The sequence below is a fragment of the Mixophyes fleayi genome, chromosome 8, assembly GCF_038048845.1.
Source record: "Mixophyes fleayi isolate aMixFle1 chromosome 8, aMixFle1.hap1, whole genome shotgun sequence".
Taxonomy (NCBI): Eukaryota; Metazoa; Chordata; class Amphibia; order Anura; family Limnodynastidae; genus Mixophyes; species Mixophyes fleayi.
The window spans coordinates 93,405,368-93,419,110 of NC_134409.1; the positions used below are offsets into that span (position 1 = coordinate 93,405,368).

At 43.6% G+C, this 13,743-nt stretch overlaps 1 protein-coding gene across 3 annotated transcripts in view; it reads left to right on the plus strand.

Annotated features, from left to right (window-relative positions):
* Nucleotides 1-13,743, plus strand: part of IFT56 (intraflagellar transport 56) — a 116,728-nt gene that overhangs the window by 81,162 nt on the left and 21,823 nt on the right. For all 3 annotated transcript variants that reach the window (XM_075182888.1, XM_075182887.1, XM_075182889.1), the window contains one exon: nucleotides 11,024-11,107. In XM_075182888.1, the coding sequence (XP_075038989.1) occupies nucleotides 11,024-11,107 (84 nt within the window). The remainder of the gene's footprint in view (nucleotides 1-11,023; nucleotides 11,108-13,743) is intronic.

The window sequence follows — 13,743 nt, forward strand, 5'->3', positions numbered from 1 at the left end:
CCAACTAATTGGTCACCCCAAGCAGTAGCCTCATTCGAAAGCTTGAAAAAAGCCTTTGTGTCCGCTCAGGTCCTTAGACATCCAGATCCAGCTAAGGCATTTGTTCTTGAGGTCGACGCTTCTGACATCGGTGCCAGTGCTATCCTATCACAGAAGGATCTTCATACTCACCGTCTACACCCATGTGCCTATTTCTCCCGTAAGTTCTCTTCAGCAGAAGCCAACTACAATGTCGGTAATAGGGAACTATTGGCAATCAAATGGGCCTTCGAGGAGTGGCGGCATTGGCTGGAGGGTGCTTCACATCAGATCTCCGTTATTACAGACCACAAGAACTTACAATATATTCAATCGGCCAAACGCCTAAATCCCAGACAGGCCCGTTGGTCGTTATTCTTTACCCGTTTTAATTTCGTGATCACCTACCGACCAGGTTCCAAAAATGTCCGGGCAGATGCTCTGTCTAGAAGTTTCTTGGCACACCACGTTCCAGTTACAAACCCAGAACCTATTATTCCACTTCCATAATCCTTGCTGGGTTAACCCAAGACCTGAGTATCACACTTCAGAGATTTCAGAGATTAGCCCCTGATATTACTCCGGAGCGATGTCTATTTGTTCCAGTCCATTTAAGGAAGGCGGTTCTTGCAGAGGCGCATAATAGTAGGACTGCTGGACACCCTGGAATTCAGAAGACGCTACAAATCCTTTTCCGTACGGCCTGGTGGCCATCATTGTCTGCTGACGTCAAGAGTCATGTCCTCTCATGCGAGGTTTGTGCCAGGAATAAAATCCCCAGGATTCGTCCAGTAGGTCAGTTGGTTCCATTGGCCATTCCTGCAAAACCTTGGACACACTTGTCCATGGACTTTATAGTCGATCTGCCACCCTCTGCAGGACACAATACCATTTGGGTCGTGGTAGACTGCTTCAGCAAAATGTCACACTTCATACCGCTAACCAGACTTCCTACTGCTCGAGATTTGGCCATCTTATTCATCCAACATATTTTCTGTCTCCATGGACTCCCTACTGACATAGTCTCCGATCGTGGTTCCCAGTTCATAACACAATTCTGGAAATCCTTCTGTACCCTTCTCGGAATCAAGATCAGTTTGTCATCCGCATACCACCCTCAGTCAAATGGGCAAACTGAAAGGGTTAACCAGTCCTTAGAGCAATTTTTACAATGCTACATGTCGGAATTCCATGATAACTGGTCCTCCTTGTTAGCCTGGGCAGAATTTGCTTATAATAATTCATGTCACTCATCTACCAAAACCTCTCAGTTTTACTGCAATTTTGGTTTTCACCCCAGATCTAATTCCTTGTACTCACTCAAGTCCGCTGCAATCCCGGAGATTCACTCCACTGCCAGGGATCTCAGAGTTATCTGGAGAAAAGTGCAGTCATCATTGAGACAAGCCTCATTTGTTGCAAAAAAAAATTCGGACCGCCACCGTACCACCTGCTCCCTCAAGATGGGCCAGAAAGTGTGGCTTTCTACAAAAAATATTAGGCTCAGACAGCCTTGCAAGAAGTAGGGCCCTAAGTTCATCGGTCCGTTTCTTATCGTCAAGCAGGTGAATTCTGTTGCACTTAGGTTAAAAATTCCTGGGTCGTTGAGAATCCCCAACACATTTCATTGTTCTCTATTGAAGCCTGTACTGTATCCTAATCTAACTCAGCCTTCAAGTTTTGCCTGTGAGAAATATAAACAAACCACAAAAATACGTTATCCAGAAGATCCTTGATTCTATAAAAGTGCAAGGTTAGGTGCACTTCCTAGTGCAGTGGAGGAATCGCGGGTTAGAGGAGTGGTCCTGGGTCCCGCGAAAAACGACTTCATGCTTCAAGACAACGGTCGGACGCCCTGCAGTAGGGGACAGCCGGGCGCGTGCGCAGAAGTACCTAATAGCCTGGTGGCTATTAGGCTCTAATTTATTAATCAGCCAGCTCCTGGGAGTAGTTGCAAAGCTAGGCTCTGATTGGCCCACCTGTATATTTAAGGCAGTGAGGTCTGCAGCCTCACTGCCGGTTATAGCTTCTGTTGCCAGTCTGCTGACCTGCTCTGTGCATTGTTCCTGCTTGTTGAATATTCTGCTCATTACCCGTGTATGACCCTTTGCCTGAATTTGGATCTTGCCTGTGTATCTCATGACCCTGACCTCTGGTGTGTTTACCGACCTTCCTGTCTGCTCGTGACCCTTGACCTCGGCCTGTTTATTGCAATTGATATCTGCTGTCGGCCCTTGACCTTTGCTTGGACTTCACTTCGTTTACCTGGGTTCTCCCCAGCGGGTACACAATTCACGACCCTCTGTCAGTCTGCAGCCCAGTCTGTCCCCACCACTAGGGGCTCCAGTGAACACTTGACTGGCAGAGTAGATTCCGGGTTGTGCTGTACCGACTGGAGGGGTTCCTAACATAATGGAGGGGACATCTAGGAAAGAAACACAATAAAAATCCCCTAGCGCCCTGCTGTCAACCAGTAAAAAACCTGTGGTTCGATTTATTAATAAATTACAGAATTCTTCATTACACACATAGACATATTTTAAGTTTATAGGTAATTTAATTCATATTAACATAACACTTGTAATGTTTCAGGGGCCACTACAAAGATAGGAAATAAAGCGCTTACTAGATTTTATAGGGATTTTATTTGCTAACACTATGTTACAGGTGACTTTAGTGATTTTGAGTAGAGATGTTCAGACTCTGTTTCCCGAAAACCGAGCCCACCTGAACATCGCAGATCCGAGTCACGTGCCCTTTTGCACGCCCTTGGAACTGAAAACGAGGCAAAATGTCATTGTTGCATCGTCAGATCTCTTGGATTCTATAAGTACCTCCCTCCACGGAGATCCAGCGCCATTTCACAGACAGACACAGAACGGGTAGCTGGATTCTTGGGAATCTCCAGTGACATTGTACTGTGCCATAGCTCACACAGAAACAGGAGAGATGGCAGTGTTCTTGGCAGTCTACAGTTTCAGTACCATTGCTCATTGTCATTGCTGAAAGGAAACAATAGGGGTGGCAGTGTTCTGAAAAGTCTCCAGTCACATTGCTCTGTGCCATTGCTCATACAGAAACAGGAGGGGTAGCAGTGTTCTTGTGACTCTCCAGTCTCCAGTCACATTGCCCTGTGCCATCGATATGGATTCACATCAGTCACCAGAAGACCAGGAGCACCAAGCACCCGCTGGCATTAGTCAAGATGATACTAATCCCTCTACGTCATCTGTTAAAACCTATGTTCTTAAAGGTTTTAAGTCAGGGAAACAAAAATGATTAAAAAAAAAAAGCTTTCACCTTTTTAAAGAAAAAAAACACCTCTCTAATAAAGGGAAAGTTTACAGTAGAAAAGACATAAAATTGCCAACATGCCATTCTACCAAAATATTAACATCTGCTTGCTCCCTTCTCTCAGCTCGATCCTAGCACCTGCAATCTACACTGTAATCATCCTCACCCTCACCCTCATCAGTGTGTACATCATCCTCACACAATACAAATTCATGCCCGCTGGAATCCACCATTACAGAAGTCTCTGTACTTTGATGTAATTGGCGGTAATGGAAGAGATGTCACAATTTTTGGCCAATTCTTTTAGACCGGACCAAATGTCAAAATGTGCTGACTCATCTGCATCACAACTGGGTGTCTTGGGAAAACTACGTTTTTTCCTAACAGCAGTTGCAGCTCTCACAATATTGGTGGCATTATCAGAAATTACACATCCTCAGAAGAGTCCAAGCATGATAAGCCATGTTGCAATAACATCCCTTAGTTTTTCAAACAGGTTGTCAGCGGTATGCCTCTTAGTGTAGCTGGTGATACACAAATGTAGGATACCACTTTGTATTTGCAAACAGATGAGGGGGATTTTTGTGTAGCTGACGATGGCGCTAATAAAGTTTGATGATGATGATGTTGTTTGTGTAAATCCTGCATCAGTGGTAGCAGTTCTTTCCAGTGATAAGAAGAAGGCCATTGTCATGCCTGTGCATAAGACCAATAAATCCACCTCTTATGTGTGGAATTATTTTTACCCAATCCTGACAACAGTTATCTAGCCATTTGTAAAGCAACACTGTTACAACCCTGTCTGTTGTTTGTACCTAGCAGCAGTGCCTCATACCACCAGAGGTGCTGCTGTTCTGTTCCTGAACTCTTCTACGTGCCTGAAGGAGTTAATCTCCTTGCATTATGCCTGATTAGAACTGCACCTGTTGCACTGCTTTAAGTACCTGCCTCTAGCTGTGCTCTGTGCAGTTCATCCATTTGTTCCTGGCTGCTGCTAACCTGCTCCTGTGCTGTTTGGTATATACCTGCTGGATTGAACTTCTGTGTATGACCCCTGCCTGTACCTTGGACCTTGCCTGCTTGCCTGAGACCCCGAATCATTTGCCTGTACCTTGGACCACGCTGTTTTGCCTGTTGCCCTGATTTTTTGGACAGACTTCTGGACCTTACTTATTTGCTTGATCTCTGCCTGGCTATTTGGATTTGTTTGTCTGATCTCTGCTTGATCCCTGGACTCTGTCTGCTTTCCTGGACAGGCTTGTGCCTTCTGGACTGGGGTAAAACTTATAATACCTGTTCCTGCCATTTTTACTATACAGTCTCCTTAGGAACCTGTTCTTATCAGTGGATCTGAGTTATCTTGTTTGTGTATTTACCTGAATAAAAACACTTTCCTTTACACTTCTGTTGCTCTTCGTGAATGCACTAGGATTCATAACATGATGAACTGCCATACAATCTGGGCCTGCTGATTGCCCGCCGTCTGTCTTAGTCCTGGAATTCCTAGTGTTTTTGCATTGAACTCTGTGTTTGGCTATTAGACATGTCTGTAAGTCCACAATTACAAATGCTGCAAATGGACACTGTTCAGCTCCGTTACCAAATCATACAAGTATCCACTTTACTCTAAGAACTGCTTAAAATTCTTCCTGCTGCTGTTATAAGTAGTTTCAACACTAATTCTGATTTTAAAGCAACAAACTCCTCTAATGAAAGCATGCAGACTGCAGAGAATCCTCCCAGAACTTTTTCTGACATTGGTGTTGGATCTATGGTAATGCCAGCGGACCCTACCATTAGGGATTCTAAATGACCAAGCTACCTGCGTTCCCCTCTCACTGAGGAGGAACGATGGCGCAGAAGAATTGGTAAACTATGCCTCTACTGCGCCAGTGGCGAACATTTCTTACAAAGCTGTCCTCTCCGCAGACCACAACATCCTATGGAGCAGCCTTCAGTGTGCTCCTCTCCAGACCCTGGATTGTTCTGCACGTCACCTCCTGTTGCTTTACTTCAGTTTAATCTGCCAGTTCCAGCTGCCGCCTGTCCTGCGGTGCCAGTTCCAGCTGCCGCCTGTCCTGCGGTGCCAGTTCCAGCTGCCGCCTGTCCTGCGGTGCCAGTTCCAGCTGCCGCCTGTCCTGTGGTGCCAGTTCCAGCTACTGCCAGCACTGAGTCTCCAGCCATTGCCTCCTGTTCCAAGGTGCCAGCCTCTGCCTTCGATCCTGAGTCTCCTGTCGCTGGGTCCGGTCCTGAGTCTGCTGGGTCCGGTCCTGAGTCTGCTGGGTCCGGTCCTGAGTCTGCTGGGTCCGGTCCTGAGTCTGCTGGGTCCGGTCCTGAGTCTGCTGGGTCCGGTCCTGAGTCTGCTGGGTCCGGTCCTGAGTCTGCTGCCTCTACTCCCGAGTCTTCAGCCGCTGCCTCTACTCCCGAGTCTTCAGCCGCTGCCTCTACTCCCGAGTCTTCAGCCGCTGCCTCTACTCCCGAGTCTTCAGCCGCTGCCTCTACTCCCGAGTCTTCAGCCGCTGCCTCTACTCCCGAGTCTTCAGCCGCTGCCTCTACTCCCGAGTCTTCAGCCGCTGCCTCTACTCCCGAGTCTTCAGCTCCAGAGGGGGCGCTGCCCTTACAGTCTGCTCCAGAGGGGGCGCTGCCCTTACAGTCTGCTCCAGAGGGGGCGCTGCCCTTACAGTCTGCTCCAGAGGGGGCCCTGTACCTCCAGCCCTTTCCAGAGAGGGCTCTGTCACTCCAGCCCCCTCCCGAGTTGCCTGTCCATGCGGTTCAGCCCGAGTTGCCTGTCCATGCGGTTCAGCCCGAGTTGCCTGTCCATGCGGTTCAGCCCGAGTTGCCTGTCCATGCGGTTCAGCCCGAGTTGCCTGGCCATGCGGTTCAGCCCGAGTTCCCATTCTATGCGGTTCAGCCTGACTTGTCACTTGGTGCTGTCTGCTCTGAGGCATCTCACAGTGCTGTCTGCCCTGAGGCATCTCACAGTGCTGTCTGCCCTGAGGCATCTCACAGTGCTGTCTGCTCTGAGGCATCACAGTGCTGTCTGCTCTGAGACTGCTGCACAAGCTGGGTACTCTCCAGAGACTGCTATTGAGCCTGAATGCCCAAAAGCCTCTTCTGAGTCATCAGATCCTCCTCCAGTCTTCTTTGATGGAGACATCAAACAGTTTGTTACAGTACTCGAACTTTCCATGAAACAGTTTCAAGAATGTCCAGATTATTTTGTTGACCAATTTGACCAAGTGGGTTCAATCATTATGTGTTTTAGAGGGGAGCCACAAACCTGGGCCTTCTCATTACTAAATTCCGATGACCCCATTATTCATAATGCCATGGACTTTGTTAATGCGGTTTGTTAGTAGTACACTCCATCCATAATAAAGTCATCTGATCACGATTTTTCTGTGCCCATTCCAGCCTGTGCATCAGTTCCTGCACTTGTCCATAAGACCTCTATGAATGTGTCTTCCATCAGACAGTCTAGGTCAACTAGGGAGAAGGTTAACAAGAACGGAAAAAACCTTGCTTTGCCACTTCAGTCACAACAAACACCAATCGTGGTGACTGGCTTTTTGGGCATACCGCCATCCTCTAATAGAATAAAAGGTCCTATCCTGACCCTTGGCTGGGACTCAGACTCTGAGAGTGAATTCGTTGAAGATACAAGAGACTTAGTGGACGAACTTGCCAATTCTTTTGTTTTTGAGGAATTGGGTCTTCTCTGTACTCCTTTGGAGAAGAGCCCAATTAGATCTTCAGGAAGATCCCATAAAAAGAAAAAGAAGAGGAGGAATACCTGAAGGGAGCTTGTATGGAGCGTCTGGAATCCGCTCCTTAAAGGGGGGGCTATGTTACAACCCTGTCTGTTGTTTGTACCTAGCTGCAGTGCCTCATACCACCAGAGGTGCTGCTGTTCTGTTCCTGAACTCTTCTACGTGCCTGAAGGAGTTAATCTCCTTGCATTATGCCTGATTAGAACTGCACCTGTTGCACTGCTTTAAGTAGCTGCCTCTAGCTGTTCTCTGTGCAGTTCATCCGTTTGTTCCTGGCTGCTGCTAACCTGCTCCTGTGCTGTTTGGTATATACCTGCTGGATTGAACTTCTGTGTATGACCCCTGCCTGTACCTTGGACCTTGCCTGCTTGCCTGAGACCCCGAATCATTTGCCTGACCACGCAGTTTTGCCTGTTGCCCTGACCTTTTGGACAGACTTCTGGACCTTGCTTATTTGCTTGATCTCTGCCTGGCTATTTGGATTTGTTTGTCTGATCTCTGCTTGATCCCTGGACTCTGTCTGCTTCCTGGACAGCCTTGTGCCTTCTGGACTGGGGTAAAACTTATAATACCTGTTCCTGCCATTTTTACTATACAGTCTCCTTTAGGAACCTGTTCTTATCAGTGGATCTGAGTTATCTTTTTTGTGTATTTACCTGAATAAAGACACTTTGCTTTACACTTCTGTTGCTCTTCGTGAATGCACTGGGATTCATAACAAACACCACCTTCCTCATCAATGTCCTCACTAATGATTGGAGTCCTGCATCCAAGTTGCTAAGGCGAGATGACTCCTCCCCTATCCAAGATTCCTCTGAAGAATTCTTGAGCGTTAGTCCCACTGCTGCTGCTGGATCTTCAATCCAGAAGTAGACCAAGAAAAAGGCTAATAGTAATTTACAATAATTGACTGTTAAACAATCCTTTGCAAGAGGAAGCAAGTTTGAATGCTGTCACCCAGTCGCAAGGCGGTTCACAGACTATGCTAGTATTAGATCTGCGTCCAGTATTCACTATTAATGCAGCTGGTTTTAGTCAGTTAATTGAGGTCTTGTGTCCCCGCTACCAAATTGCATCACAACACCATTTTACTAGAAAGGCTATTCCTCACCTCTACCAGAAGGTTCGTAAAAATGTAATTATTTGGGCTACAAAATGCCATTCTACCCAATGTACACTTAACCAAAGATATGTGAACAATTGGTACTGGGCAAACTAAAGATTATTTGACTGGGTTGGTGATTCGCCTTCACAAGCAGGAACAACAGCAGCATGTACCCAACTACGTCACATTTTTCATATGCAGGCTACTCTGTGTATCATCGGCTTCACTAAGAGGCATACAGCTGACAATCTGTTACATAAACTAAGGATTTTAATTGTTACATGGCTTATCCCACTTGACTCTCCTCAGGATATGTCATTTCTGATAGTGCCACCAATAATGTGAGCGCATTACAGCTGAGTGAATTCCATCACATTCCCTGTTTTGCTCACACAGGCAATATGGTGGTGCCGAGCTTCTTGAAAAATGACAGGGACGTGCAGGAGATGCTGTCTGTGGCCTGTAAAATTTCGGGACATATACAGCATTCTGCAACAGCATGTAGGAGATTGCAGCAGCTACAAGAACAATTTAATTTGCCCTGCCACCAACTGACGTAAGAGGTGGCAACAAGGTGGAACTGCAACCTTTATATTCTTCAGAGGATGTAGGAACAGCTAAAAGCCATCAGTCTTAGAGTCCAGTGGTTTGTTAAACTGTACCTGCTAGCCTTCCTGTTTCTGTGTGAGTTTGTTAAACCTTTTTAACATATTTCACAAGGACAATTCCATCTTAATCTGTTTGACTTTTTGGGCTTGGTCCATCAGCTTGTGTAACAGTCAACAATTGAGATTTCAACAGTATTATTAGGTCGCCAATTCACATAGTTGGCAGTATGATTAGGTATACTATTTAAATGTGGACAGTATTGTTATAGGGATATGGTTAGGGACAGGTGTAGGGATAGGGACAGATCTAGGGATATTGACAGGGTTAGAGTTAGAGATAATGTCTACATTTGAATTGTCATCCTAATAAATACTGTCTACATTTCAATTGATATCGTAATAATACTGTTGATGTCATTATATTGTTGACTTTATAACGTTGTCTTCTCTGCTGCGCATCAATCATATTATGTTAATCCAATGTAAGGGTGGATGGGAGTTCCGAAAGACATTTCCATCTTGCCCCACTTTTCTTTTCTGCCACTGCTGTGTTGCATCGTTTCCTAAATGTGCTTTGAACTGCCGTGTGTTTGTGCCGTTAATAATCGACAGAGTAAACAGGCAGCTCACTGCAGTCTTAGAGTTTATTGACAGCACTGTTCGCTTACCTGCCTTAAGCCCATTGTTACCTTGTTTTGTGGGGGCCCAAACAAACCAAGTGCTTCAGACACAAAAGTGGCACTCCTTGCTGCTGAAGTGCTTGGTTTGTTAAAGTATGCATGTCCTTTTTAAGATCCATTATAAGGGTGGGTGGGAGGACAATTCCATCTTGCACCACTTTTCCTTTCAGCTACCGCTGCGTGCCAATGTTACCTAGATGTGCTATAAACTGTCATGTGCTTTGCAAAACTTAGCTTTCCCAAGTCACCCGTTGATAATGTAGACAACATTTTGACGTCTGGTCTACTCTAAAAGAATTGACCAAAATTCGTGACACCGCTGCCGTAACTCCATCTGTTCGTATTATCAACATCCAAAGAATGGGGGAAGATGATTTTAATGACAGTGTACAAATTGACATGTCAAACAGTCCCTTTACATACTGGGAGGGAAAAAAAAGGCAATTTGGAGACCCATGTACAAACTCGCTTTGCAATACCTAAGCTACTCACCCTCTAGTGTGTACTCAGAAAGAGTTTTCAGCACAGCAGTGAACCTTGTCAGCGATCGGCGTAGGAGGTTACTTCCTAAAACTGTGTAAAAGATGATGTTCATCAAAATGAACTACAAATTCCACGAGGAGGCCTTTATCGTCAATTACTTAAAAGTACAAAGACTTCTGTAATGGTGCATTCCACCGGGGATGATTTAATATTGTGTGAGGATGATGTACATACTGATGAGGGTGAGGATGATGACAACAACATCTTGTCACTGTAGAGTTCATTGACAGCACTGTTGGGGGTAAATGTATCAACTGCCGATTTTTTTCAACTCACCGCTGTTCGGCGAGTTTGCAGTGGAAATTTAAAGCGGCAATGGCTTAAAAGGCATTGTTTTGTCTTTAAAGCCATTGCCGCTTTAAATCTTCACTGCAAACTCGCTGAATAGCGGCGAATTGAAAAAATCGGCAGTTGATAATTTACCCCTTTGGCTTAAGACAGCTAAGCTATTGGTAGCTTGTTTTGTGGGGGCCTAAACAAATCAAGCACTTAAGCCACAAAGGTGGCCCTCCTTGTCGCCGGAGTGCTTTCTTTGTTAAACTGTACATGTCCTTTTCAATATCTTGCCTTAGGGTGGGTGGGAGGACAATTCCATCTTGCACCACTTTTCTTTTCTGCCACTGCTGAGTGGCAATGTTACCTTCATGTGCTGTGAACTGCCGTGTGTTTGTGCCATTGCTCTGTCACTTAGTATCCAGCCAGCTTGCTGCAGTCTTTAGCCAAAAGTGTAAGAAAATAATATTGTGGCCTGTAAGGTGTTTAAAATTGACTGGAAATGACTGGAAATTAGTGTTATTGAGGTTAATAATAATGTAGGAACAAAAAAGGAGCAAAATTATGTGATTTTTGCATATTTTAGCAATTTTTGTAAATCAAATTCCCAACAGCGGATTTGCCAAAACCAAAACACTGGGGTCAGTGAACATCTCTAGTTTACAAGTTCTTCTGATTTGTGTTCTTTCTTGTAGATAGAAAATATTACTGATGTTTTATTTTTCAATTCAGAGTTACTTCTACAGTGATGACTCCTTTAACTTTAACTATGCTCAAGCCAAAGCTGCGGCTGGAAACTACAAAGAGGCTGAGGAGGTGAGTCGAACATAAGTATTAAACTGTGTGGGTTGTTTTTATCTGATTTGTCTTGTAAATTTATTTTGTACCTTAAAGAGGAATGTACACAAATGGAAACATTTTACCGTTGTTGTGTTAATATGGATACACATTTGAGGTAAATTGCTAATATTAATTTCACAACAGGCTGTTTAATGTTAGTGAATTATTAATCTGAGCTTATTAAATGGTGGCACTACCACAGCTTCTAATGAACCTGTACTTATAGGTTACATAGCACACTACCAGGTTTGTTTATGTGTCACTTAACTATACATATATGTGTGTGTGTGTGTATAGATATATAGATACTTAATGTTCGCAATGCTACTAGGGAAAGTGCTAATTATATACCACTTACCACGGTAGCTAGACATTTCCTTAAATACCATAACAGTGACCCAAAATTTCTAACTGCGTTTGCCATGGAGCGAGTTCATCTGGGTCTAAGAGGAGGGGATCTACAGAAAGAGCTTCTTAGGCGTGAGACTAACAAAAATCTTACTCATGGGAAGCTTAATTCCTTGTGGCCTGAATGATACTAATAATTCAGTTTTTCTTTAATGTACTGTTGTCTCCTTATGAGAAGGATTTTATGATGATCACATACACTTGGAAAGTTCCTTAATATATAGGGTGTGTTCCTCTCCCTCTATTCTGTAGTAATTGGACATATATACCATAATTAATATTATCATCATCTCTTTTTCACATATTTTTCTTCACTCATAATGTTTCTATGTTGTGTAAAATAATTTCTCTTCACCTTTATTTATTCATTCGACATCAATTTATATTTATTACTCATTTAATTTGTTTTTCATCATTTTCCACTATTGATTATTGTCAATATTTTTCAGCAATTCACTTGTCACTTGCCAATATTTAATGTTTAACATAGCTCCATATTTATTAATTAATCATAAATATTTATCCACTCCTTTACATTCATTCACTTTATTTGATTCAAACACACATCCTAATCTCTTACCTTTAATTGTACTATTGAAATTGGTGTTTTTGCCAGTTTATGATTCAATTTTATTTATTTTGTATATTAATTCAATATTCTTAATATCACAATTAAAATTCATCTATATTTGAACACAATGTCATTTAATCTTTCACATTATTCATTGCTCACCCTAACACAATACGGCCACAGTGATCGTAGTCTCTATCCATTGCTTGTCTACCTAATCTCCATGCCAACCATATCTACATATAGACGGGACCTCCATGACTAAGTACGTCCTCTATGATCATATGATATGAGGACTAATCAGTGCTGCAGAGCGGAAGGTCTGATCGCGTTTTAGTTTGACAGCTCACGATCATATGACACATTACGTCACTGCTGGGGGTGTGTTCAACCCTTTATAGAGCCAATCAAGGCATACCATCGGGTTGCTTTGTAAAAGCTCATAGCGAAATGCGTGACGGCGTTCGCTAGGCTCGCTGTGACTACCTTACAAACACTATAGTTAGCTGTTGCCTTGAACGACTGAGATACAATTGCTCAGTAATAGGTCTTAATTTAGACTCCTCTTACTAAAAGCAATATTAATTCCCCTGTATGGGGCATATCATACTCTACTACCTAGAAAGATTCCTTTCAGAGGAGTATATCTGTGCCTCCCAATGACCCAGTAAACGTGAATAGGGTTCCTATAAGGGGCGCACTTATCCAGCCAATTTTGTTGTTACCAAGTCATTACGTTGTTTAATTAAAAGTATCAATATCATAAATTGTTAGACTGCACACATTTATTTTAGAATTCAGTCTATATAACATCATGGACATTATTTTTACCTGTACATAAGCCCAGGTGACGAATATGCCCTTTAAGTGCCAGTCTCATCACAATATAATCTGGCTGGCTTTGGTTATTGATTTCAATCTGAGCATATTGTTGCACAGCATAACAGGTCTATCAATTGGGGAAAAGTAGGAATATATCTACTTAATAGGATTATGGTCCCCGGAATATTATTCAGACTCTGCTTATTATTTTGATATTAATATTGCAACAGCGAGATAGCAGGGTAGTTTTGTACCGTCTTAACAGTTTCATTTGTTATAGTCCTCATTTCTATTTTCTTTTAATATTTTTCTATAATTGTTTTTAATTTATACAAATGAAGGATATATTTTTAATATTAATTGTCTATCATACCTAACCAAATTTAAAACAGTGCCCTGAAAACACAATTTCTTTCTTCTATGCTCTGATCCGACATTAATATCTGTGTTGGTGCACCTCCCCTTATATATTAGCTGGTAATATTTCAACTATATATATATATATGTTCTTGGTTTTGCCGTGGCGCAGCCTGTGGATAGAGAAGAGATAAGGGGGGGGGAGAGAGAGGAGGGAGAAGGAGAGAGAGAGAGAGAGAAAGAGAGGGGGGGGGGGGGAGAGAGAGGGGGGGAGAGGGAGGATATGTGGGGGTGATCGGGATGTGTTGTGGAGAACACAGATACCTAGTACCTTACAATATACTTATAGGGCTTATATAAGTTTATAGCTCTTTTGCTGGTGTGAGTTATTTAGCCCTGTTTGGCGGCCCTATTGGCACTGTATATTGCGGGGGTAAGGTACCTCTTGTGAGGG